Source organism: Mus caroli, chromosome 10, assembly GCF_900094665.2.
Source record: "Mus caroli chromosome 10, CAROLI_EIJ_v1.1, whole genome shotgun sequence".
NCBI lineage: Eukaryota > Metazoa > Chordata > Mammalia > Rodentia > Muridae > Mus > Mus caroli.
Genome location: NC_034579.1, coordinates 36,095,060 through 36,121,739, shown reverse-complemented (window position 1 = coordinate 36,121,739; position 26,680 = coordinate 36,095,060). Strand labels below are relative to the sequence as shown.

Below are 26,680 nucleotides of genomic sequence, written 5' to 3'. Positions count from 1 at the left end.
ATACATACACACACATGTGCATGCATTCACATACAGATATGTGCATACATACACACACATGTGCATGCCTTTACATATGGATATGTGCATACATACACACACATGTGCATGCATTCACATACAGATATGTGCATACATACACACACATGTGCATGCCTTTACATACAGATATGTGCATACATATACACACACATGTGCATGCCTTCACATATAGATATGTGCATACATATACACACACATGTGCATACCTTCACATACAGATATGTGCATACATATACACACACATGTGAATGCCTTCACATACAGATATGTGCATACATATACACACACATATGCATGCATTTGGGTGCACACATACACACACAAACACATCATCAGCTTCATCTCTGGATAACTCTGACAAATAGACTGGTACCACAGAAACATTTGTCTCCCTGTATGCTGTCACTCAAGAGAGAACCCGGGGACGACTTGACTGACAGCACAAACAGAGGTTTGGATGCCTGTACCCTCTGTGCCTCTGAGAGAGCAGAAGTTCACATGCCAGTTCTCAACATACCCCTCCTCCATTCTGGATGAACAAAGGTTTCACAAGAAGGAAAACACAAGAAAAGGCAGAACCTCCTGGACATAGCGTAATCGTGACTGGAAATGGTGGCACAGTTTCATTGCAGATTTTGACTCAACAAGAAAAGACTCTGACTTTCTATTCCCGCTTGCTAGCTGGGAAGTTCAACTGAGACTTGCATTGAGGTCTGTGAGGAACTGGCCTTCTGACACTGGTCTTTCTATTCCCACTTGCTAGCTGGGAAGTTCAACTGAGACTTGCATTGAGGTCTGTGAGGAACTGGCCTTCTGACAGTGGTCTCATTTCTAGAAAATGCCACAAGTAGAGGAGAGTATACGAGAACATTGCCACTCCCCAGCGTCACAGACCTGACAGCTGCCTTCCCAGCTCAGCTGAGGGTGGCTGGAGATCGGTCTGTCAATCGCCACATTCCTCCCACTGTGGGGACCATTTCACCACTGAGCAATTTAAAGGACAGCTGGAAACCTCTGGATTTGAGTCATGCATTATATACTAAATATTTACAGAAGGCCAGCTATGCTAAGCCCTCAGTAATTCAAACCTGGAGTGTATTTTCTTTCCATTCAGTCCAGAGGTCCTTTCAGGCACTAATTTTCACCCTGTGCATCCTTGCTTATTATTCAGAAAACCACTGGAAGGCTATGCCATTTACTTGGGACGAGAAAATCAAAGACCCTGGCAAGCATTCATGGCATCGACCACAAATAACCATGAAAAGTTTTAGTATGATGGAGTGACTTGAATAGGTGAGAACAGAACCTCTTATTTCATGGACATAAATTTCTGCTCTCTCCTTGCAACAATTTGGAAGCCAAGATCATGTTAGTTGGATGTACACTAATGGACTGTCTTTAAAGGTGAAGCCATTCTCTCAGACGGAGAGAGGGATGAGTTGGTGCTTTGCAGTGACTCTATCCAGCACACTGTTTTGTGGTGTTTAAGACAATAAGCACCAATGCCACAGAAACCTGGAATGAAAAAGTGCGTAAGCCAAAATGTGGGGAGGAGTGCTCGGGGAGTCGGTCTTCTGGGCATCCTCTAGCTGCTATAACCGTGAACTGGCAGCAGCCAGTGTGACCTGCAAAAGATGGGCACAGACTGGGCCCATCAATGCTTCCTCCTGGATAGGGAGGGGCTCAGGAGGCCCCGCCTTTCCCTGGTAGCTTCTGGAGAAAGAGGTATTGTTTATTTCAGAGGGGTAGCCACTGATAATTTGCCCATGTTCTAGTAATAAACCTACACACACACACACACACACACACAGACACACAGACACACAGACACACACACACATGTTTTAATTAAACTCAGTGGGTCACAAAAAGGAAAAAAATACACAAAAGTAGGAGCTGTCTGGAGGAAAGGTGAGCTGCTTGGTCTTGTTTTGTTTTGTTTTGTTTTGTTTTGTTTTGTTTTGTTTTGTTTTGCCAGATTGATAAAAGCTAGGGTTATCTGAAAAGAAGGAACCTCAATTGAGAAAATGCTGCCATCAGATTGGCCAGCAGGCAAGCCTGAAGGGGATTTCCTTGAGTGGTGACTGATGTGGGTGGTGCCATTCCTGTTACGTAAGAACGTAAGAACGCAGACTAGATGTGGTGTTTTGAATAAAAATGGCCCCCCTTGGCTTGAAGGGAATGGCGGTTAGGAGATTTGGCCTTGCTGAGTATGTGTGGGTTTGTTGGAGGAGGTGTGTCACTAGAGCTTTGAGGTCTCAGAAGCTCAAGCCTGGCCAGTGTCTCATTGTCACTTCCTGCCACCTGTAGATCTAGATATCTCTCAGTTCCTTCTCCAGCACCTTGGCTGCCTGGACGCTGCCACCCTTCCCACCATGATGATAATGGACTGAACCCCTGGACTGTAAGCCCCAATGAAGTGCTTTCCTTTATAAGAGTTGCCGTGGTCATGGTGTCTCTTCAGAGCAATAAAACCCTAAGACACTGAGCAAGCCATGCAGAGCAATCCAGTAAGCAGCACCCATCCATGGCCTCTGCATCAGCTCCTGCCTTGAGTCCTGACTTTCCCTCATGACCATGTTCCTGCCCATGTTTCTTTGACCATGTTTGCTCACAGCAGCAGGAAGCAAGCAAGGACAAAGGGTTTGAACAGAGGAGGCAGAGGCAGGAGAGAGGGTAATGGGAACTGAAAACAACTAGAACTCCTTCTATGTGTAACACTGTCAAAAACTAAAAGCAGACAAGGACCAGGAAAAGACTTGGGGAGCGAGCCATCTCCCCTCACTGTCCCTGTAACCTTGTTAAGCTAGCTCCTTCCGCCATAATGCCGTGAGGCCCTGGTATCAGCTCACTGTGAAACTGAAAGGAGCAAGTATCTGACTGTGACCCACCACAACTGCTGCGGCTGCTTTCCTAGAAAAGCAAGACTCTCAAGGGTTGGTCACTTAAAGCACAAGCCCAGCTCTGTGACCTGGGGGTAGCCCTGCTTCACACCCGCGTACTGCTTATATTTAACTACAACCATTTGTCTCTTTAAAGGCTTTGCCTGGTTGCTCTTTTTAAACGCTATCTTGGCTTTGATTTCTTTTAATAGGCTGTGGGTTCTGTGTGCTAGTCTTTGAACATTCTGACCTGTGCCCCATCATTCGAATCAAAACTCAGGGTTAATTTTCTAATTCAGGGAGGTAAGTGGACTTCTCAGCCTTGGGGTTCATGTAATTTTCTTAAATTCACTGAACTTGTTTCCTTAATAGCCCAGGGATAAGCGAGTGGCCCGCTCAAAGAGTAGTTAGGTCTATGAGAGGATTCAATAAATGCAAATGTTCTTTTCTATTTCAACAGCCCTCGCTGGGAGCTATGATAAAAGTCCAACATGTTATGGGAGAGGAGCCAGGTGGCGGATGGCTGGGATTTTGGAAGGCCTGGCCAGGCTTGTTGTGCCGAGTCCTTTTGGGTGGAGGAGACTTGCTGCCCATGTCCAGAGGCAGGTCAGCCCGGGCTGTCTGAATGGGCATGCATGATGCTGCCCATCCATCATTACGTATATGAAGCTGCTATTACAGAAGCTGGGGAGGCTGACTGTGGCTGTAAAAACACTCAACCAGTTCCCTCTGGGACTTTTGGCAACTGAGGGAGAGCCCATCCTGTAGAGGGAGCATGCCATGGCTGAGAACCCATGAGGAAAAGGGAGCTGTATTGGCTCAGGGCACTGATGCAGAAGGAGGAGCTCTGTTGGAGAAATACTGTAGTGAGGATGGCAGGGTGGAGGAAACAGATCAGTGCAGAGGGCAAGCCCACCCCACAGCGCTGCCCGACCGTGCCCTGGAACCCACTCACCTGGACCAACCTATGAGACACATTCTAATTTTTAAATAGGAACTTGGTGAAGAGAAAAGGAAGAACAGTAGACATTTGAAAATCATTTAAATTTTAAGTGGTTTCTAAGCTGGCAAACATTCCTTTGAGACAGACTATACCTTATTTTGAGAATGTTACCCAAGTAATTCCCTGCATTGCTAAGCTATAAGGTGAAAACTCCTTTTGCAGATTAAGTCAATGTCGGAGAGTAGGTAAAAGATTGGGCTTATGTCCCTGAAGACTACTTGCCCAGGACTTACGCAGCTAGAGCAGAGGAAGGAGGCTGGTACCCTGCCCATTCCCATGCCCAGCCAGCTTCTCAGGCATCGGTGCATCCTACCTCAGAGGATGAGAGCATCCATCCCAATAGAATGGAGGAGGCTGGAGGCCGAGCAAGGCTGCCTGGAATTGGGGTTCAGAGCTGAATGTGGAATGGATCCCAGTAGGAGCAAAGATAATTGAGAGACATTTGTCCCCTCGCTTTAGCTATCAGACTGTTGAGAATGGACCCCAATTTCCCCAGGAATCTCATGCTGAGAGAGGAAGGCTGAACCCCAGTGTTAGAGGCTGAGTGTCTCCTGGAAAGAGATTTAGGCAGTCCTGACAACTTGTTAGACCATGTGCAGAAAAGACTGCGGCTGGACACAGCGTGGTACCCAGACCACACCCTGACCGGAGCGCTTCAGTGACACACACCTCTCCCCTCTCTTTAAACCTGATGGTGGATGTGGTTCTGGAGGGTGGACTGGATTTTGTTAACAATGTGGCTAGACTGAATAATGCTCCTTTTTGTTGGTTTGTTTGCTCCACTTTGCTTTTCACCATTGTTTAATTGGCTTATGGAGAATGGGGCCAAACCTGACTTATTAGAGCTACCAGGAGCTCTGGCCGAACCATTCATTATATGAAGGAAAACATCTCTCTTGGTATGGAGTTAGGTCTCCTCTCACCCGAGAATGAATAGAGGCAACCTTGTTAGGGGTCTCTAAAGTCAATCAGAATGAGTTTTTAGTCACCATGGGAAAACAGGTTTGGAGTGGAGAAGTGAAAAACAGCCACACTGTGGATGAAGAGAGAGGTAAGGATGGCCGGGTGGGACTCAAGGACGATGCGAACTTGTGAGAGTTGTGTTAGGACCGCTCACTGCATGCGCACGGTTAGTCAGCTTTAAAGCTAACTCGCAAATCTCAACCCAAAGAACAGCACCTTCTCATCAGAGATTTAAAAAAAAAAAATCACTTATGTTCAGTCAGTTTGTTCAGAAACAAAAAGAAGCCTAGTTTAAAGTCTCAGTTGGCAAGTCTTAGAGACTGGTTTCTTCATAGCCTGACATTGCTCCAGAGTTAGAGCTTTAAAATGTATTTTAGGTTGGCAAAGCCGCCAGATGCGTGTGGTCTAATTCCGTCTTGACGCCATCACTGTCTCTCTGACAATGAGCTGCTGCTATACCCTCTGGGAGTGTCCGTCCACCCCAGCCTGGCCGACTCCATGAATACACACAAATCACTCCAAGCACACCAGACATCGGGTATAAAGCAGCTTCCGGTCCTTCGGACCCTCCGCGGAGCGTGTATGCGCGTGGCCCAGGGGTTCTGTAGTAGAAGTGGTGGCGAGAAGAAGATCCAGCCAGGAAGATGCCTCCAAGCAGACGAAGGCCTTAATAAATCTGCAGTGGCCACTGCACCCACCCTGCAGGGCACTGGCGGTAAGCTTTGTAAGGAAAAGCAGACACATCCTCTTTCTGCCTTTTACAGTGTTCTCTCAATTCGTCCTTGCTTACACCCGGAGGAAAAACAACAGTGAGCGCGTTCAACTGTGTCTGCAGCCTGTGCGGTCTCATATTCCTCTAACGGACACTGGAGGACAGAAGATAAGCTGGGGTGGCGGTCTCTAAGGGATGCTTCAGACAGGCTATGCTCCAGTAGACCCAGTGTGGGCTGGGCCAGAGGGGCACAGGAGTCTGCTCCATACACAAGAAAAGGCCCTTGCAAGTTGGTCAAGCATAAAACTGGGACAGCCTGCCCCCTAGGTGAAGTGCAGGGTAGGTGTGTATTTCTATATAAGCTAGGAAATCACAGGTGTCTGGCAGGGAGAAGAACACAAAGAATGTGAGGAAGTCTCAGGGATTCAATGCCCGCCCAGAAAAACAGCAGAAAAGCCAACAGCGTGGGCAGGGAGGTCAGCGGTGTGATCTGTGTGGGCCACAGGATAAAGCCTGGCATCCTGGAAGCAATCAGCTGGTCTAAATTACAGGCCTCCAGCACGGATAGAAAGCACCAGGCCTTCTAGATGCCGTCAAATGCAGGGTGACTCTGCTCCCTTCAGAATAATTTATTTAGGTAGGCTGCCTGGCAGGAGACTTCTTGCCTCTGTGATTCATTTCCTGGGATGGAAAGAAGAAAAAAAAAAAAAAAAACCACAACCAAGTGTGTGACTTTACTGTCCCAAGATATAAAATATTACCTGCATGGGTGATTAAGCCTCTGAGGGCTTTTGAGTATCGGGTTGTTTTAGGCAATGTTTGAGAAGGAGATGACCTTTGCTGGTTTTAGAAATGAATGAACGATTTAAGTTGTAATAAGATAATAGGCTTTTACTGGGTTTTGAAGACACTGCTTCAACACTCACTGAGAGGAATGTTCCCTTTTGAATCAGGACACGGAAGACTGAGTGCTCACACTGCGGGGGAGAGGCGTAGGAGGCAACAGAACAGGCCCAAGTGTGAGAAGCAGCAGGGATTGCGTGACTGCCCATCTGGGCCTGCCCAGCCCACAGAGTGAGCCCCAGATGTCCAATTCCTTCACTGCCCCACCTCCCTCCAGCCTGAAGGCCTCCCCTTGGGCTGCTATGAGACCCTGCTCTGTCCCACAATGCCTTTTATGAAAGAAAAGGGGCCAGGTAACCCACGTCATCCCTTATTGGTTATCTGGCCAGATGCCAGGCTCATTAGTTATACTAAAAAACAAAACAAAAAGAAAACTAATTTCAAAATGCCTCCAGTCCCAAACATTTTAGATTCGGGTTCTTTGCATCACACCCAGCTTTGGGGACTGACAGCGCTTATATTTAACAACCTCACCCATCCCGACCCCCCAACATCATGCAATGGCTAAGAAAATCAGCCAGAGATTTGTTGGTGTATCGCAAATGAAAACACTCTCGCTGTGAATCCTAACAAGCTGGACACAGGATGTGCGGAAGCCAAGCCAAAATGAACTGTCAAGGGCTGAAGGTGTAAAGTACAGGCCTCCGAAAGGTTCTCGGTTTTAATGTTCTCACCCATCACACATTAGCAACAATAAATAGTGAAGCTATTTCTACTGAAGATGAGAAAAAGATTAAACAATAATTCATGATCAATATAAGATTTTTCCGATCATAAGAACTAAAGGTCTGTATTATCTGAATGCCTCCTTTATTATTATTATTATTATTATTATCTGAGGAAACTAAGATTTTAGTAACTGGCTTTGCTCTGAGGGAATGGGGATGAATGAGGCACCAAGTTATCACGAGTGTGCTAAGGATTTAGTCCCTGCCTGGCAAACACTCTCCAGATGCATTCATAGACCCCTGGCCCTTTGTGAGCAGCAAGACCCAGAGAGTCTGCTGCGTGAGTTAGGAGGCTGTGCAATAATTTATCACCATGTCAAACAGGACAAAACACAGAGACATTTCAACCAACCTTCTCTCCAGCCACGGGAGGTAGGCAGAAGTCTCGCACTTCAGGGTTGTAAAAGCCTGACCAAACACATACTGAGGGAATCGCTTCAGCTCAGCCTCTGTCATCTTTCGAAATCCCAGCACGACATCAGCCCAGAAAGGCACTTCTTCAGCGGGGACGCTGCGGAATATCTGCCAACTGAAGCACCAGAGGTAGAAAGTACTCCTTAGGTTTTCTTGTGAAGTTGTGTGTTTTTCATTAACTCCCTAAACTCCATTCAAATACAACTCGATAAGGCATTTTAAAACTTTACTTCCTATAAACACAAAGAGGGACAGCGGAATCCCTCCAGTCTCTGATAAGTGAGTAGCTAGATTTCAGACGTTCACAGCTGAAGGCGTCAGGTGTTTGAAAAGCACTCTCAAGGCTGGGACTTTACTCGGTGAGTAAATCCTAACTAGCACTCAACAGGTCAGATGTTTAACCCCCAGCATGACAGAAAAATAAAAATAAATAGTATGCCTTTTAAAAATTTGTACTTATTAGGCCAGGCAGTGGTGGTCTGTGCCTTGCACTTGGGAGGCAGAGGCAGGTGGATCTCTGTGAGTTCGAGGTCAGCCTGGTCTGCAGAATGAGTTCCAGAATAGCCAGGATTGCACAGAGAAACCAAACAAAATAAAACAAAACAAACTAAACTTTATTTTTTTCTGAAATGTTTTTCCATGATTTCCACTATTTACATGAGACTGTGTATTTTAGAGGAAAAGTTTTTAATGTTTTTGCACAACCCTTCACATGAATGAGAAAAGGAAAAGGCAAGGAATCCAAAGAATAGCCTTGATTTTGAACATGATATCTTATTTAGTAGGATTTTGTTTGTTTTTGAGACAGGATCTCCCCATGAAACTTTGGCTGGCCTGAAACTAACAAGAGTGCTGGGATTAAAGATATGAATCACCAAATCTGGATAATGGAAGGAAAGGGGCACGTGACTTTTAAGTCAAGTTCTAGGTCATAAAGTAAGGGTCACCAAGAGGAGACTATGGAGGGGGTACTGGGGCCACAGCGCAGCTGTGTACTGTTGGTCATTAACAAGAAGCTTGTACCACAGAGGGCATTGCCTGAAACTTTCAAAGAATTAACAACAAAAAAGAAACCAAAACTTTAGATTAAAAAAAAAAAGCTTGCAACCGGCTGCCTGGAGCTGCTCCACGCCTGGGGACTTGCTAAATCCTGGGCTGTTTCTGTCAGCAATTGACCACTGTCCCTGCTCTAAACAAGACTCAATCTGAATGTTAAAGACGTGGCTGCTGACATCCCGGAGTTTATGTCTCTTAAGTACACCAGTTTACTCAGAGAGGAGACCCTGAGAAGGAGGAAGTATGGCTTGGGCACGGCAAGTCTTTTTCCCTGTCACTGTGCAAACCCTTCCTGGGTTCTGAGGCCCTCCTCCACAACTTTGTCACCTCATGTTGTTAGACCTAGTGGGGAAACCCCCACCCCATTCCCGATTCGGCGTGCACCCAAAAAAATCACGAAGGACCATCTCTTGCTGTAATTACATGAGGACGTTTAATTACGGAGCTCCGGTCCGACATGCATCTCACACAGGAGATAACGGATGCCGGCCACGAGGCTCGAAAGCTAGGAGTTTTTATGGGGTAAGGGGCTTAGGGGTGTGGAATTCAGCATAGCGACACACTATTGGCTTATTCAAACATTAACAGAAGGATTACAGAGCAACAGGACTTTGTTCCTGTGGGCTGGGGGCTTATCTTTGTTCACATAGCAACCAGTTGATGTATGACTTTTACCTGGCNCCAAGGGGCAATAGACAGAGGGGGAGGTTCCGGCCAAATGGTGGGGACTCAGACAAGATAGCCTTGCCTGCGTCCTTGAATTCTTTTCATCTTCACAGTTAAGATGTTCTTAGGAATGCCTTAACAGCCCTGCCCTGGCAGGTCTGGAGGCTGTTCGCTTTGTTCCCAGTCCCAGGCCTGGGGAGTGGGCTCTTAAACAACTCACAATTTACAATATTTTACCTTCTTTCAATGTTACCTCCAATAGGGCACAAGTCTAAAATGTTAATTATCTTGCCAGGTGCCCAGAAGAGCCCTTCTTGATCCCTAGCTCCCCACACCATTAACTTTTTTTTTTTTTTTTTTTTGGATACAGTGTCTCCCTGACAGACCAGACTGGCCTCAAACTCACAGAGATCTCCCTGTCTTTGCTTCTGGAGTCACCACCATGGCCTGGTTTAACTATTAAACTCATCTAGTCTCCTCTTAAGCAGTTTGCTAATCTGTCTGCTCTGTCTGCTCACTATCAATGTATCCTACTATCACCTCTCTCCCCAGTTTAGTCTCTCCACTACAGATAAAATGCCTTTGTGTGGGGAGCGGGTGTGGCGGCAGTCCCAAAGGCACCAGGGACTGCAGCTAAGTTGTATGACTTGCACCTGACTTCCTCATATAAACCACAAACATCGTGAGAGCTGCGCAGGTGTACCAGGTTACTGGTGAAGTCATTTTGGTGGAGATATGCCCCTGCTGCCCTGATTAGCTGAAGCTGCATACCTGGTGAGGTGATGTGGCCTGCTGTGAGTGGATGGGAACTGATAGTATATAAGAGTGAGAGGCCCAGGGCTCGGGGTCTTTCGCCTACACAATCAATGCGCAGCCCAATAAACATGTGCAGAAGGATCCTATTGTGGTGTCTTGCTGGTGAGATGGGCGCTCACACCTTTGCAATGCAAATCTGAACAGTTACCTCACTGTGTTCAATACCATGGATTTGCTTGAGTTCTCCAATACACCACAGTCACATGAGACAGGTCAGTATGTGTGTGTGCCTTTCTTTCTTCCTGGACCTGTCTCCTCTGAGCCCAAATCTGCATGAGGGTCTCATGGGAATCACTTTTTCTTACATGGCTGCTAGTGAGTCTTTAAAGCAAATGTCTTCTCTCTATATATTTTTCCATAGCCCTTTGTACTCCAGCCTTTGGTAACTGATGCTTCATTTGTAATTAGTAAGATTTGGGACATTTCCCATAGGCCACAATCACTTGAGGACAGGACTGTGTCTGTCTTCTGCAAAATTCACTTAACACATATTTATTAAGTGTAGTGGCTATTCCTGGTTGTCAACTTGACTATATTTGGAATGAGCTATAATCCAGAATTGGAAGGATCACCAGTGACCCTAATCTGCTGGGACATAGAAGTTTCTGACCTGGATCCTGGTATGGAGATCTTGAAGGCAGGAAGATCTCCGAGTTCAAGGTCATCTGGGATTAAAGGTGTGGTGGTACGCACCTTTAATCTGGGCTACACCTTCTGCTGGAGACCATATAAGGACATTGGAAGAAGGGAATCGTGCTCTCGCACCTTCGCCTGCTTGTTGTGTGGGACTGAGCAACTGCTAGATCCTTGGACTTCCATTCACAGCTACTACTAAACCATTGTTGGGAATTGGACTGCAGACTGTAAGTCATCAATAAATTCCTTTACTATATAGAGGCTATCCATAAGTTCTGTGACTCTAGAGAACCCTAACTAATACATTAAGCATTTACTGTATATGAAGTCCCTTATTGCCAAATCCCTAAGACCTAGAAGACCTGCTTCAGAGAGGACTGCCAAAAGTCCTCTTGAAGGAATGAATTGAAGATTAAAGTCATATCGGAGATACATGGGACATTTGTAAAGCCTTAATTCTAAAGGGAAAGAGAATTAGAGCATATCTGTTTCTAAGAATTACTTAGAGGCAATGTCGGTGAATCCTATTGGTTTTGGAACAAGTTAAGCATGACCATAACACAGTGAATGCCATGCTTCAATGTGGCTCCATAACTCACGTTGGGAAGGGAGATTAGACCCTGCCGTTGATAGAAAGAAGTCGATGCCTCATGTTTAAGCAAAATCTGCCATCTGGACTAGGGGCTTTGGAAAAGTAAGGATTTCACATCCATCCTGGTGGTTCTATGGTGAGGGAAGGCGTGAGAGAGTAGAAATCCTTCTGACACAAGTGTGCACTCAATACACGCATGAACTTAGAAGAGGCGTCCTTCGGGGCCTGGCATCAAATGGAGGGACAGGTACCTTTCTTCCTTCTGCTTTTTAAATATTATTTGTTTACTGTATGTGTGTCTGCATATGTTTATGAAAACTGTGTAGGCAGCCACACAGAGGCCAGGGAACCAGAGCTGTGGGCGTGGTGAGAAGTGTTGTGCGTGCTGGAAACTGAACCCACATCCTCTATGAGCACAGAAAATGCTTCTAACCACTGAGCCATCTCTCCAGTTCCAAGACTGGCACTTTTTAAATTGTCTTAATTTCACAAAGATAGAATTGCCAGTGAAAACATCCCTCTGCTCTTCAGAAGGCAGTGCTGGCACATAGGATAACATGGGTGACAAACGTCTTTTGACATTTGATGACACCAATTAATTTGATGACCTGAGTTAAAGATGCTAGAACATTTAGCAATCTCTGCTTAGGAGAATGTAGGATGAAATCATCGTTTTTTGAGTGCTGTCTGCGTTAGAAATGCTAAATTCAATATGTCCTCAAACCTCACTTAAGTGTGCATCCAATCCGATAGTAACAATCAAATAGAAACGTATAGATCTTTTCAGAAATACTATTTTCCAAACGACGCTTTGAGAGGTCGTTTTAGGAGTGGAGATAAAGCTCTGTTGTAGAGCAGAGGCCTAGCATGCGCAGGCCCTAAGCTCAATTTCCAACACTACCCCTCCCCACAAAAGCAACTTTAGTGATGGATGCACAAAACTTACTTTGGGGGCCATCTTGTTTTCTAGTGATTCTAAAATAAATTAGACTCTCCTCTGCCTAAGGTCTCTGCCCATGACTGTGTCTCATTTCCATCAGCTATGCCACCCTCCACATACCCATACTCAGGGCTTATTTGCTATTCAGGACCTTTTCTTGTTTTTTCCATATTTACAAACCTCTTCACATTCCTTCAGGAAAATTATACATATATAAAATTTATACTATATGTAAATATATATACTATTTATACATACATAATATAGTATACATATAATATATTCTACATATATTATATTATACATATACAGTATACTATACATGTGTTACATTGTATGTATATTAGACATATACAATACATTATACATATATTACATTATATTATATTATATAAAATATATCACTATATTTTATATATGTGTGTGTGACAAGAAATAGCAGTTAAAAACAAAACAAAAATAAGCAATCCCCTTAATTCTGTAAGTAGTGTTTCTCAAGTTCTCTGGAGACTTTTCTAAATCCTCCCTAAGGCTGATAAATGTTCTACTGACCTCTGATCTCTGTGTTGCTTACCCTACAACAACTTCAGATTCCTTTCCTTACCCAGATACCAGGTGAACACCCACATCTGCAGCCTCTGCAGACTTGGCAATTTCAGAAAGATGCTCGAAGGTCTCTCTAAACCATCGCTTCTGCGTGGGCACCGGGGTATCTGCGAGGTCATGGAGAAAAGCAAAGGCTGGCATGAAGGGAATGGTCACAACCATGCTTCTGCCACAAAGGTTCTCAGGGAGGGGCATTTTGACAGAATTCCCAGAATTTTACATGCTGATGTGTCTATCTGACTCACTCTTGTAATGATCTACTGATGGAGTGGGAACAGGCTAGGCAAAGTAAAAGATGTAGAGGCCAGAAGCTTGTCTTAGGTACAAGGTATAATCCTAAAATGCCAGCCTGAGAAGGAATGGGTGTATGACTGGGAAATCCAGCCAGGCTTATTTCTGGGACAATAGAAAGACCTGAAAGGCTCTTTATAAGAGGGTTGGAAACACAATAGGTGACAAGCAGGGACCCTAGGTCAATATGGATATATTAGAAGCAAGACTTTTAAATAAAGCACTGGTTATAGAATCAATAAATATTTCCATAATACTGACTAAGCATTGACATCAATAAAAAGTATACCCATGTGAGTGCCATACTCTCTCGCTAACTTTCAGATAGGCTGCTTGTTTAGAGATAAAGAAGAAATGATAGCTGCATTGCATGATTACAGTAGACTTCAATGGACTGTCCTCCAAGGACCTATGTCAGTGTGGAGAGCTGATTTAATATGCATGTCCATGTTCCTGCCCCTGAACCTAAAAACAACAGACTAGTGGCCAAGAGCCACACGCTACAGTAATCATCCCCAAATAACAGACAGTTCCAATTCAACTGTGGATCGAGCAAGCTTTGTGACCTAATTCGTATTCAAGTGCTGGTCAAGCAAAACTGTGGTAGCCAGAGAAGCAGGAGTAATTGCAAATGCTGATAGAGGGCTGATTCTGTGCAGGACACTGTTCTGAACTTTGTGATTAGCTCATTTAATCCTCACAAGAGCCTGCCGCTGGATAGGCATGGAGTAGACAGTATTTGATCTGAATCATGCCTAAGGAAGAAATGTGGGGACCGAATCAAAGCCTTCATCTAACAACAGCAGAAAGAAAATGCAGCTGATCCAGGAGACCAAGGCACTCAGCCACAGAGAGAGTGGAGGTCCGTGTTTGGAGGAACTCTCAGATGACTGGGGGACACCAGGCCATCTTCAGGATCACTCATGCCTATTGGTGGCTGGTGTGAAATTAGCATCTTGCAAATATTCCGTCTCTCACCTGCATACTTGTGAGGGATAAGCATCCCAGCTGCTACATTACTGGTGGTATCAGGAGTGAACCTGTCTGAGATGACAGTGACAGTGCATCTGGGAACCAGTTGGGAAATGCACGCTGCAGTAGACAGCCCTATCACGCCAGCTCCAACGACCGCAATACACACCGTGTCCATGGCCTAAGGAGGAAAACGCAAATGGACCACCTTGCTTAGGGCGTTATTCTCCCCAGATGAAGTCTGACCCTACAGTTCTTTCCTTACATCAGGCAGCCTCTCAGAGTAAAACTTCCTTCCGAAAAGGGTTACCAGGGCCCAGCCCAGCAACCCTTTAATCTCTCATTCCATAAATAACAGTTCGAACTTCGAGGTCTCTCTACAGGCAATTGCTACCAAAACAGAATCAGCCTAGGTTTGCCTGCTGTGCTCACCAGCACTAATCACATGGCATTCGGGGTAGAATTCTAGTCATAGTGCCCTTGCCTGAACTTTTTCCCTATGGGCACATTCTAGGGACTGCTGAGGAGGTAAACTAGTCCTGGGAAGCAGCCGAGCTGTGACCTCTGCTCCCAGGACTCTGGGAAGCCGACACAGAGGTCATGTCTGGCTGCCACAGATGATTGCATAACAGGAAGAAATGGCGGCGGTCTTTTAGGCCTTCACCTGAAGATGGCACCAAATGAATTCTTATTAGCCTCTTTGAGTAGTAAATGGCAAGCCACTGAGGCTGTCTCCCAAACAGATCCCCTGTGGGAGGATATAGGGAAAATGTAGATACCAGGTGCCTGCGCCAGGCACCCCAAGGCTGACATCTTGTGTGGAAGGCAGAGTGAGGGGCAAAGACATCAGTGTCCTCCACGCTCTCCGCAGAGGCAGCAGAATCTGTTACTTGGTGCTGACCTGTCAGCCTCCTGCCCGCCTTCACTTCTTTGACTTACTATGTGTGCTCCATGCCCAACTCCCTCTATCTGGCTCAATTCCAGATTAAGGAGAGTGGACAAAACGTAATTATTCCAGTTCGTTATTGCCATTTCTTAGGGGTAAAGTTCTAACTCTCAGCCAGCTGCTTGTGTTGTTAGCCTAAATCCCGCCCGCCCCTGGTACAATCCCTTCATGCAACGGGCAGTGAACAGGGCATCGGGCCAGGTGAGGTTAGCCATGGCAGACATTATGAGGTCTGGCTATGAGTGGTTCTCTGCCTCCTCCCTAGCTCCACTCGACTCCCACTCTGTGAGCCTTGAAGCCTTTTCAGGGAGGTTTAATGTGTGCCTTTCCTCCAACTGAGCCACGGTATGCGTTTCTGAGCAGGTGAGCTGAGATGTCAGACTGCCAGGGTTGAGGAAAGACAAGAGAAGGTTCCCGGCAGGACACAGTCCAGTGGGGAAGGCTGGGAGAGGGAGGTCCTAGACCTGTTTCCAGAGGGGGTAAAAGAAGACTGACAGCCATGAATTTACTAGTTGCCTGTTCAGCAGCCTTGCACCACAGCTCTAATAAGTTAACACTAGGGTGAAAAGCAATCTGTGGCTAAGAATAACCAGCTGCCAGTGGAGTGGAAAGAGAGCCAGCAACATAGGGCATATCCTGATATATAGTGTGACCTGTCAATCTCTGGCCCCAATCCCACCAAGACACACCCCTAAAATCCCAGAGTGGTACAGAACGACCCTAGAGCAAAGAGTGAGGATTCAAATACCTGTCTCTGAAAAGGCAGTCTGGAATCCACCGGAGGTCCTGGCACCAACGCTTGTTTTCCAGTGACCTGTTAGCCTGGTCTCCTAAGAGACAGGGAAAACGAAACTCCTTCCCATTGGGGAAATTATTAAGGACACTCTCTCTAAGCTTACCCTCCATTGGTCCATGCCACAGTGTCTGCCTCCGACTCCCCAGGAGAGAGGCGCATGTAAGCTCTGTGGAACTGCCTCTCTGCCAAGCCTGCAGGGGAAGTTTCGTCCTCTATGACCTGTCTTTGTCTGGCTTCCAAGCACTTCAGCTTGCCACCAGCCTGGAGTTTCTCCGGCTGATTTGTTTGCATGGTAAATAAACAGGTGGTCTGTCTGACTTCCAAAATGTCCCAGCTAGAACCAAACACCCATTTCCCCCGCTACACTGTTCAGAGTTGTTGATAGCCGAGATGCCGGCCTGGTGGCAGATGGACAATTTATTCAGAAAATAAGTTAGGATGAACCTAATATTTATAGAAGGGAACTGGTATTTGCTGAGTGTTACCTCCTCAGAAACACACACAGTTCAGTAGTAGGAAAAGTCCACATTAAACCTCCCTGAAAGTCATTTGCTTCTAGAGATGTAATTGGATGTATCACAATAGCTATAATATATCTTAAAGATTTATTTTATATTTAAATTGCTGTGGTCTGTTGGTCTGTGGTCTATTGCATGTTGTTCTCACATGCGTGCAGTGCCCATGGAGGCCAGAAGAGGGCATCAGATGCCCTGGAGCTGGAGTTACAGGTGGTGGTGAGCCACCTGATGAAGGTGCTGGCAACTACACGTGTTATTTGCTGAGCCATTTCTCCAGCCCAGGTAATATTTAATAGAATAATATTAACCACATTAATATACTAATAAGAGATTTCGCTTTAGCCATGACTGTATCACCACGTAACACCGCTCTCCTGTGAAATGAGATATATCCTCCTTATTCTACAGAGATATAAACCGAGGCTCCAAGACATGTGGAAAAGCCCATGGTCTCTTGTGTGATAAAGGCCATTCTGTGTAGCAGACTCCCTATGCATGCTCTCAGCCAAGCAGACGTCCTCTTTGTCAAACCTCACTATCTTATCTTGAGCAAGTCAGAGGCTGTCTCAGTCTGTCTTCCCATCTGAAAAGGAGAGAAAAATGATTCCTTTTGCATGTGGCTATGAGCCTCTGGTGAGCTCAGCTAGGAACGATTTTATACAAATGTCAAAAGGGAAAAGAAAGGGCATTGTCCCTTCAGCCCACAATCCCAAAGTCACAGAAAATGGAACAGTTCTGTGTCTAGGGGAATGGGTTCTTTCTCCACACACATTCAGCAACCAATATAGCAGACACATCCGGTTCAGCAGGATTCTCTTTCAATTCAATTCTGGCACCTTCTACCTGAAGATGGTATCTGGTACCACAGGTTGGAGGCTCAGGTCTTAAGACTTACCCCTTATCAAAGGTCAGATGCATATCTCAAACCTCGGGTTGTGCCCTGTGCCTTGGGTCCCACCACAAATCTGGGGTTCTAGGTTGCCACACAGGGTTCAATTCATTTGCTGCAGTACCTCGTAGAACTCAGGAGAGCTTAGTCTGATATAAAGGCTGCAAAGAAACCACTAACCCTGGTGTCTTAGTTAGGATTTACTGCTGTGAACAGTTAACATGACCAAGGCAACTCTTACAAGACAACATTTAACTGGGGCTGGCTTACGGGTTTTGAGGTTCAGTCCATTATCATCATGGTGGGAAACATGGCAGCGTCCAGGCAGGTATGGCTCTGGAAGAACTGAGAGGTCTACATCTTCTTCTGAAGCCAAACAGAAGACTGGCTTTCAGACAGCTAGGATGAGGGTCCTAAAGCCCACACTCACAGTGTCACACTCCCTCCAACAAGGCCACACCTTCTCCCACAAAGCCACACCTCCTAATAGTGCTATTTCCTGGGCCAAACATATTCAAAGCACCACACCTGTCCTTTTAGATATTTATGTTGACTTACATCCACAGATGTGACTGGCTATACATCTCACTTCCCTGGAATCTGAGGGAGGATGCTGAAAGTCTCTACCTTCTAACTATGCCTTGTTCATTTCTGTGGGAAGAATCCTTCATGGCAGAGGCCCTCATCAACAAGTCGATGAGTGCATACAAAAGACACTCCTAACCCTCAAGGTGCTAAGAGTTTTAGGAGCTATCAGGATTTGAGAATAAAAACCAAATGTAGACTGCACTATATCCCAGGTGATATCCATATTTTATTATTATTATTATCCATATCCATATTTTTATATTATTATCCATATTTTATTGAACACAGCTAAAAATCAGGAACTGCTTATAGAGTAGTCCCTCTGTCGAGGAACACTTCAAAGACTTTAAAAGATTTAAGGATCTCTCTCTCTCTCTCTCTCTCTCTCTCTCTCTCTCTCTCTGTGTGTGTGTGTGTGTATGTGTGTGTGTGATTTTTTATTTATTTATATTTTCCATTACTTTTCTTAGTTATTCACTTTACACCCTGATCATAACCTCCAATTTCCTCCCAGCCCTCCCCCCTTCACACCACTCCTCCTCCTATCCCTCCCCCTTCATCTCTGAGAAGGTTGAGGTCCCCACTGGGTACCAACCCACCATGACACCTCAAGTCACTGCAGGACTAGGTATATCCTCTCCCATTGAGGCCAACCAAGACAGCCCAGTTAGGGGCCTGAACAAGATCCACAGGCAGGCAACAGACTCAGGGTAAGCCCTTGCTCCCGTTGTTGGAGCATGAAGATCAAGCTGCACATCTGCTGATATGCATGTGGGAGGAGGGGTAGCTAGGTCCAGGTCTTTTATGTTCTTTGGTTGGTGGTTCAGTCTCTTGGAGCCCCCAAGGGTCCAAGTTAGTTGACTCTCTTGGTCTTCTTTCTGAATCCCTGTCCCCTCCGGGTTCTTCAGTCCTTCCCCTAACTCTTCCACAAGACTTCCAGAGCTCCATCTAAAGTTTCGCTGTGAGTCTCTATATCTGTTTTGGTCAACTGTTGGGTTGGTTCTGGAACCTCTCAGAAGACAGTTATGCTAGGCTCCTGTCTGCAACCATAATAGAGCATCATTAATAGTGTCAGAGATTGGTTCTGGTCCACGGGATCCCTCAATATCTGTGGCACTTCTTGTAGGTAGGACAATTTTTGTGTCAGAGTTTTTGTGGGTATGCTGGTGTCCTTATCCTTCCACTGGGAGTCCTGCCTGGCTACAGGAGGTAGCCACTTCAGCCTCTGTATCCTGCATGGCTAGGAGCCTCAGCTAGAGTCACCCTCATAGACTCTCTGGAGCTTCCCCCATCCCAGGTCTCTGGTACATCCTAGAAATGCCTCCCCACTTTCCCATGTTATTTTCTATTCACTCCTCTAGCCCTCTCTTCTAGGCTCTGCCAACATCTGATTCCACCTCCACCCCTGTCCACTTCCCATCCTCTCTCCCTCCCAGATCCCTCCTTCCATCCAACTCTGTTGACAATTCTATTTCTGATTCAGAGTGAGGTTCAAGCATCCTCCTTTGGGCCCTCCTTATTATTTAGCTTCTTTGTGTCAGTGGAATGTAACACGGCTATCCTGTACTTTATGGCTGATGTCCACTTATAAGTGAGTACATACCATGCATGTCCTTTTGGGTTTGGATTACCTCACTCAGGATGATATTCTCAAGTTCCATCCATTTGCCTGCAAATTTCATTATGTAGAATTTCATTATGTAAATGACAAGTTTCCTTTATACATTCTTCAGTTGAGGAGAATCTAGGTTCTTTCCAGTTTCTGGTTATTATGAATAAGGCTGCTATGAACATAGTGGAGCAAGTGTCCTGGTGGTCTACTAGAGCATCTTTTGTCTATATGCCCAATAATAGTACATCTGGGTCTTGAGATAGACCTGTCTTAGTCAGGGTTTCTATTCCTGCACAAACATCATAACCAAGAAACAGTTTGGGGAGGAAAGGGTTTATTCGACTTACACTTCCATACTGCTGTTCATCACCAAAGGAAGTCAGGACTGGAACTCAAGCAGGTCAGGAAGCAGGAGCTGATGAAGAGGCCATGGAGGGATGTTCTTTACTGGCTTGCTTCCCCTGGCTTGCTCAGCCTGCTCTCTTATAGAACCCAAGACTACCAGTCCAGAGATGGCACCACCCACAAGGGGCCTTCCCCCTTGATCACTAATTGAGAAAATGCCTTACAGTTGTATCTCATGGAGGCATTTCCTCAACTGAAGCTCCTTTCTCTGTGATAACTCCAGCTGTGTCAAGTTGACACAAAATTAGCCAGTACAAGACCTATTCCCAATTTTCTGAGAAACTGCCAAATTGATTTCCAGAGTAGTTGTATACATTTGCTCTCCCACCAGCAATGGAGGAGCGTTCCCCTTGCTCCACATCCTCTCCAAAATGTACTGTTGCTTAAGTTTTTGATCTTAGCCATTCTGATTGGTGTAAGGTGGAATCTCTGAGTCATTTTGGTTTAGATTTTTCTGATGACTAAAGACACTGAACATTTCTTTAAGTGATCTTGGCCATTAGAGACCACTCTGTTGAGAATTCTCTGTTTAGCTCTGTACTCCACTTTTCAATTGAGTTATTTGTTTGTTGGTGTCTAACTTTTTGAGTTCTTGGATATTAGCCCTCTGTCAGATGTGGGGTTGGTGAAGATTCCTTCCTAATCTGTAGGCTGCCATTTTGTCCTATTGATGATGTCCTTTGCCTTATTGCAGTTTCTTGAGGGCCCATTTATCAATTGTTGATATTAGAACCTGAGCTATTGGTGTCCATTCTGTTCAGGAACTTGTCTCCTGTACCAACGTGTTCAAGAGTTTTCCCCACTTTCTCTTCTATTAGATTCTTTGTATCCAGTTTTATGTTGAGGTCTTTGATCCACTTGGACTTGAATTTTCTGCAAGGTGATAAATACTGATCTATTTGCATTCTTCTACATGCAGACACCCAGTTAGACCAGCACCATTTGTTGAAGATGATTTCTCTTTTCCATTATGTGGTTTTGGCCTCTTTGTCAAAAAGTAAGTGTCCATAGGGGATTATTTCAGGGTCTTCTATTCAATTCCATTGATCACCATGTTTATTTTTGTTTCTGGACTAAGTCTGTGTGGTGTTCCAGAGAGAATAGTACAGCGGCAAAGCGTGGGTTTGCCACATGTGCACCACAAAGGCCGTGGGGGTTTTGAAGCATGGGGCTGACCAATGGGAACTTAGGTGGGTGGAGAGATTTTGGAGCTCTGAGTCAGAGAGTCTAAACGAGATAAGAAAAGGCCGGCCATTGCCACCGGTGCATAGCCGTCCAGCCCGCCGGGGCAAAAAGTAGCTGGGTTAAAACTTGCTGTTCCCCCTTTATTATTCCCACAACAGTCTCTGTACTGATGGCATGCAGATTTTAATCAGTGTCTCTCTGTAGAACATCTGAGATCAGGGATGGGGATTCAGAAGCACTTTTGTGGTTCAAGATTGTTTTAGCTATCCTGGGTTCTTTGTTTTTCCATATGAAGTTGAGAATTGCTCTTTCAAGGTGTCTAAGAAATTGTGTTGGGATTTTGATGGGGACTGCATTGAATCTGTAGATTGCTTTAGGTAAAATGGCTATTTTCACTATATTAAACCTACTGATTCATGAGCATGGGAGATCTTTCCACCTCCTGATATCTTCCTCAATTTCTTTTCCCAGAGACTTGAAGTTCTTGTCACTGATCTTTTACTTGCTTGGTTAGTGTGATGCCTTGTGTATGCTCTGCCCAGGGAGTGGCACAATTAGAAGGTGTGGCCCTGTTGGAGTAGGTGTGTCACTGTGGGTTATAATATCCTCATCCTAGCTGCCTGGAAGCTACTATTCTGCTAGCAGTCTTCAGTGCCTGTTGTCATGCACCCCCCCCCATATCTGATTTTGTCTTTCTGCATTTTAGTTAATTTGGCTAAGAGTTTATCTTGTTGATTTTCTCAAAGAAGCAGCTCTTGGTTTTGTTGATTGAATTGTTCTTGTTTGTGATTGATTTCAGCCCTGAGTTTGACTATATCCTGCCATCTTCTCCTCTTGTGGGTGTTTGATTCTTTTCATTCTAGAGCTTTCCCGTGTACTGTTAAATTGCTATTAAGAGATCTAATTTCTTTATGAAGGCACTTAGTGCTATGAACCTTCCTCTTAGCACTGTTTTCAATGTATCCCATAAATTTGGGTATGTTGTGCCTTCATTTTCATTGAGTTCTAGAAAGTCTTTCTTTATTTCTCCTTTGACCCAATGGTCATTGAGTAGAGAGTTGCTCTATTTCCATGAGATTGTGGGCTTTCTGCTGTTGTTGAAGTCCAGCTTTAATCCATGATGATCTAATAAGATGCAAGGAGTTATTCCAATCTTCTTGTACCTGCTTAGGCTTGCATTGTGACGTATATGGTAAATTTTGGAGAAGGTTTCAAGAGGTGCTGAGAAGAAAGTATATTCTTTTGTGTTTGGATGAAATATTCTATAGATATGTTAATTCCACTTGAGTCATAACCTCTGCTAGCTTCATTATTTCCCTGTTTAGTTTCTGTCTGGATAACATGTCCATTGGTGAGAGTAGGGTGTTGATTACTACCACTATTCATATGTGGGGTTTGATGTGTGATTTAAGCTTTAGTAACCTTTTATGAATGTGGGTACCTGCCACACCCACTCCAGTGGAATCTGCATGACAGGCCTAAAGGCTTGGATACAGTCCCGAGGCAAAGAGTTTCATGGAAACTTAGCCTCCTGGAACCTTGGCATTCCCATAGCAAGAATGCTCCAAATTTGTCCCTGCGATAGTGTGGAGGGTCTTGCATGCTTTCTTGCAGTATTTTACTGAATAAGAAATGTTCTATAGGGCTGGTGAGATGCCTCAGTGGGTAAGAGCACCCGACTGCTCTTCCAAAGGTCCAGAGTTCAAATCCCAGCAACCACATGGTGGCTCACAACCATCCGCAATGAGATCTGGCGCCCTCTTCTGGAATGTCTGAAGACAGCTACAGTGTACTTACATATAATAAATAAATAAATCTTTTGTTAAAAAAAAGAAAAAGAAATGTTCTATAAATATCTGATAGATCCATTTTGTTCATAACTTCTGTTAGTTTCACTGTGTCTCTGTTTAGTTTCTGTTTCCACTATCTGTCCATTGCTGAGAGTGGAATGTTGAAGTCTCCCACTATTATTGTGTGGGGTGCAATATGTTCCTTGAGCTTTGGTAAGCATTCTTTTATGAATGTGGGTGCCCTTGCATTTGGAGCATAGATGTTCAGAATTGAGAGTTCATCTTGGTAGATTTTTTTGCTTTGACCAGTATGAAGTGTCCTTCCTTATCCTTTTTGAAACTTTTGGTTAAAGTCGATTTTATTCAATATTAGAATGGCTACTCCAGCATGTTTCTTGGGAACATTTACTTGGAAACTTGTTTTCCAACCTTTAACTCTGAGGTAGTGTCTGTCTTTGTCACTGAGGTACGTTTCCTGTATGCTGGAAAATGCTGGGTTCTGTTTACATATCCAGTCTGTTAGTCTATGTCTTTTTGGAGGAATTGAGTCCATTGATGTTAAGAGATATTAAGGGAAAAGTGATTGTTAATTCCTGTTATTTTTGTTGTTAGAGGTGGAATTATGTTTATGTGTCTATCTTCTTCTGGATTTGTTGAAAGATAACTTTCTTGCTTTTTATAGAATGTAATTTCCCTTTTTGAATTGGTGTTTTCCATCTACTATCCTTTGTAGGCCTGGATTTATGGAAAAATATTGTTTAAATTTGTTTTTGTCATGGAATATCTTGGTTTCTCCATCTATGGTAATTGAGAGTTTTACTGGGTATAGTAGCCTGGGCTGGCATTTGTGTTCTTTTAGGGTCTATATGAAGTCTATCCAGGATCTTCTGGCTTTTATAGTCTCTGGTGAGATGTCTGATGTAACTCTGATAGGCCTGCCTTTATATGCTACTTGACCTTTTTCCCTTACTGCTTTTAATATTCTTTCTTTGCATTTGGTATTTTGACTATTATGTGTCGGGAGGAATTTCTTTTCTGGCCCAGTCTATTTGGAGTTCTGTAGGCTTCTTGTATGTTCATGGCCATCACTTTCTTTAGGTTAGGGAAGTTTTCTTCTATAATTTTGTTGAAGATATCTACTGGGCCTTTAAGTTGGGAATCTTTGCTCTCTTCTATACCTATTATCCTTATGTTTGGTTTTCTCATTGTATCCTGGATTTCCTGGATGTTTTGGGTTAGGATCTTTTTGCATCTTCCATTTTCTTTGACTGTTGTGTCAATGTTTTGTATGGTATATTCTGCATCTGAGATTCTCTCTTCTATCTCTTGTATTCTGTTTGTGATGCTTGCATCTATGACTCCTGATCTCTTTCTTGGGTTTTCTAACTCTCTTTGTGATTTCATCATTGTTTTTACTTCCATTTTTAGATCTTGGATGGTTTTGTTCATTACCTTCACCTGTTTGTGTTTTCCTGTAATTCTTTAAGCAACGTTTGTGTTTCCACTTTAAGGGCTTCTAGCTTTTTACCTGTGTTTTCCTGTATTTCTTTTTTTGTTTGTTTGTTTATTTTTTAATTAGGTATTTTCTTCATTTACATTTCCAATGCTATCCCAAAAGTTCCCCCTACCCTCCCCCACCCACTCCCCTACCCACCCACTCCCACTTCTTGGCCCTGGCATTCCCTTGTACTGAGGCATATAAAGTTTGCAAGACCGATGGGCCTCTCTTTCCAATGATGGCCGATTTCCTGTATTTCTTTAAGAATCCTTTGTGGAGAATTTTGAGGGATGGAGGGGTGCAGAAAGCAGGAGGCATCAAAAAGGAAAGAGGAGTAGCCAGGGTCATGTGAGGTGGAGGATGGGAGGACAAGGAACACGAAGGATTGGGGGATGGAAACATGTCCTTCTTAAAGTCCTCTATTATCATCTTGAGAAGTGATTTTAGTTCCAAATCTTGCTTTTTGGGTGTGATGGTGTATCCAGGACTTGTTATGGTGGGAGAATTGGGTTTTGATGATGCCAAGTATTGGTTTCTGTTGCTTATGTTTATGCTTGCCTCCTGCCATCTGATTATCACTAGTGCTACCTGCCCTCCCTATATCTGACTGTCCTTCCTGTGATCCTGGTTGTGTCAGAACTCCTCAGAATTCAGCTGTTTCTGTATTCCTTTGATTCTGGAATCCTGTGATCCTGAATTCCTGGGTGTCTCAGAGCTCCGGGGAGTCAAGCTGCCTCTGGACCCTGAGATCCTGGTGTGACCAAGTTCCTGGGATCCTGTGATCCTGGGCATGTTAGAGCACCTGAGAGTGGAGCTTCTTCTGGGTGTTGGGGGACTGGCTGCAAATTTAGTGCCCAAAGTCTGCTCAGGGCACCTCAGATCCTTTGATCCTGGGCATGTTAGAGCACCTGAGAGTGGAGCTTCTTCTGGGTGTTGGGGGACTGGCTGCAAATTTAGTGCCCAAAGTCTGCTCAGGGCACCTCAGATCCTTTGATCCTGGGCATGTTAGAGCACCTGAGAGTGGAGCTTCTTCTGGGTGTTGGGGGACTGGCTGCAAATTTAGTGCCCAAAGTCTGCTCAGGGCACCTCAGATCCTTTGATCCTGGGCATGTTAGAGCACCTGGGAGGGGTTCTTCCTCTAGGTGTTGTGGGACTGGCTGTGGAATTCGCGCCCAAGGTCTGCTCAGGGCACCAGACCAGACCAGAAGGAGCATTTTTAATGCTCCTGGGCATTTTTAATTGTCATAGAAATTTACATTGGAATGAATATACCCAAATATTATTATTTACAGCTTCATTCCTTCACTTGCAAGTTTCATGTTTTTACAGATGGATGAAATTCCAATGTGTAAATTGTTAACTAACTAAGGACAGAGTCTAAGACTCCCTTGATATTCAGGGCTTCTCTTCCTCTGACTTTGGGGAATTCAACCCCCCCCCCCCCCCCCACACACACACACACACACACACACACACACGCGCACCTACCAGTTAGATTACCGGTTCAACTTCCTTTCTTCTAGCTGCTCGCTAGATGCTGAGTGGGATAAGGACCCATTCAGCTAGCCCCTGAGACTCCTGAAAAGCTTCCCCATGCTAATAAGGAAACACAATCCCTAAGCCTTCAGCCAGTGACCTTTGCCTATCCCAGATGCTCCTACTCCTAGTCCCCCAAGTTATATTATTTACCCCAAGTAAAGTTGATCTGCCTCCTTGAAGCTGGTCCAGATGTAATCATTCACTGGATGTACCCAGAGTTCCCTAATCCCCAGTTGAACATCTCTCTTCCCCTTGCCCCTGTGGACTGTATCAGCCGATGATCCCTGAGGGCAGGGAGAGCCACATAAATACAGAACATTTTCATTATCCACTAATCAGCTGGTGAGCATCTGGGCTGTTTCCATTTCCCAGCTATGGTAACTAGAGCAGCAAAGAACATGGATGAGTAGGTGTCTCTACAGGAAGACAGGAGTTCTCAGAGAGTGAGCCCAGAGAGGAGCAGCTGGGTCATATGGTGGATCTAATTCTAGCTTTTCTTTAGTGGCTGCACCAGTTTGCATTCCCACCAATGGTGACTAAGTATCTCCATGTCCCTGTAGCTGTGGCAACATTTGCTGTTAATTGGTTTTATTTGTTTTGTTTGGGAGGGATTAGTGTTGTTTTGGTTTTTTATTTTAGCCATTAATACTGGGGTAAGATGAAATCTCAAAGTGCTTTTAATTTTCATTTCC

The 26,680-nt window shown here is 44.7% G+C and overlaps 1 protein-coding gene across 6 annotated transcripts in view; it reads right to left on the bottom strand.

The window, feature by feature from the left end:
- Positions 1-16,069, bottom strand: part of Ddo (D-aspartate oxidase) — a 46,323-nt gene extending 30,254 nt beyond the window's left edge. For 2 of the 6 annotated variants that reach the window (XM_021174974.2, XM_021174971.2), the window contains exons 1-4: positions 15,917-16,022; positions 14,229-14,403; positions 12,958-13,066; positions 7,586-7,762 (exon numbers count right to left, since the gene is read on the bottom strand). In XM_021174974.2, coding sequence (XP_021030633.1) covers positions 7,586-7,762; positions 12,958-13,066; positions 14,229-14,400 — 458 coding nt within the window. In that variant the 5' untranslated portion in view covers positions 14,401-14,403; positions 15,917-16,022. The other 4 variants (XM_029482517.1, XM_029482516.1, XM_021174973.2 and 1 more) reach the window with 4 other exon arrangements.
- Positions 16,070-26,680: the final 10,611 nt, after the last annotated feature.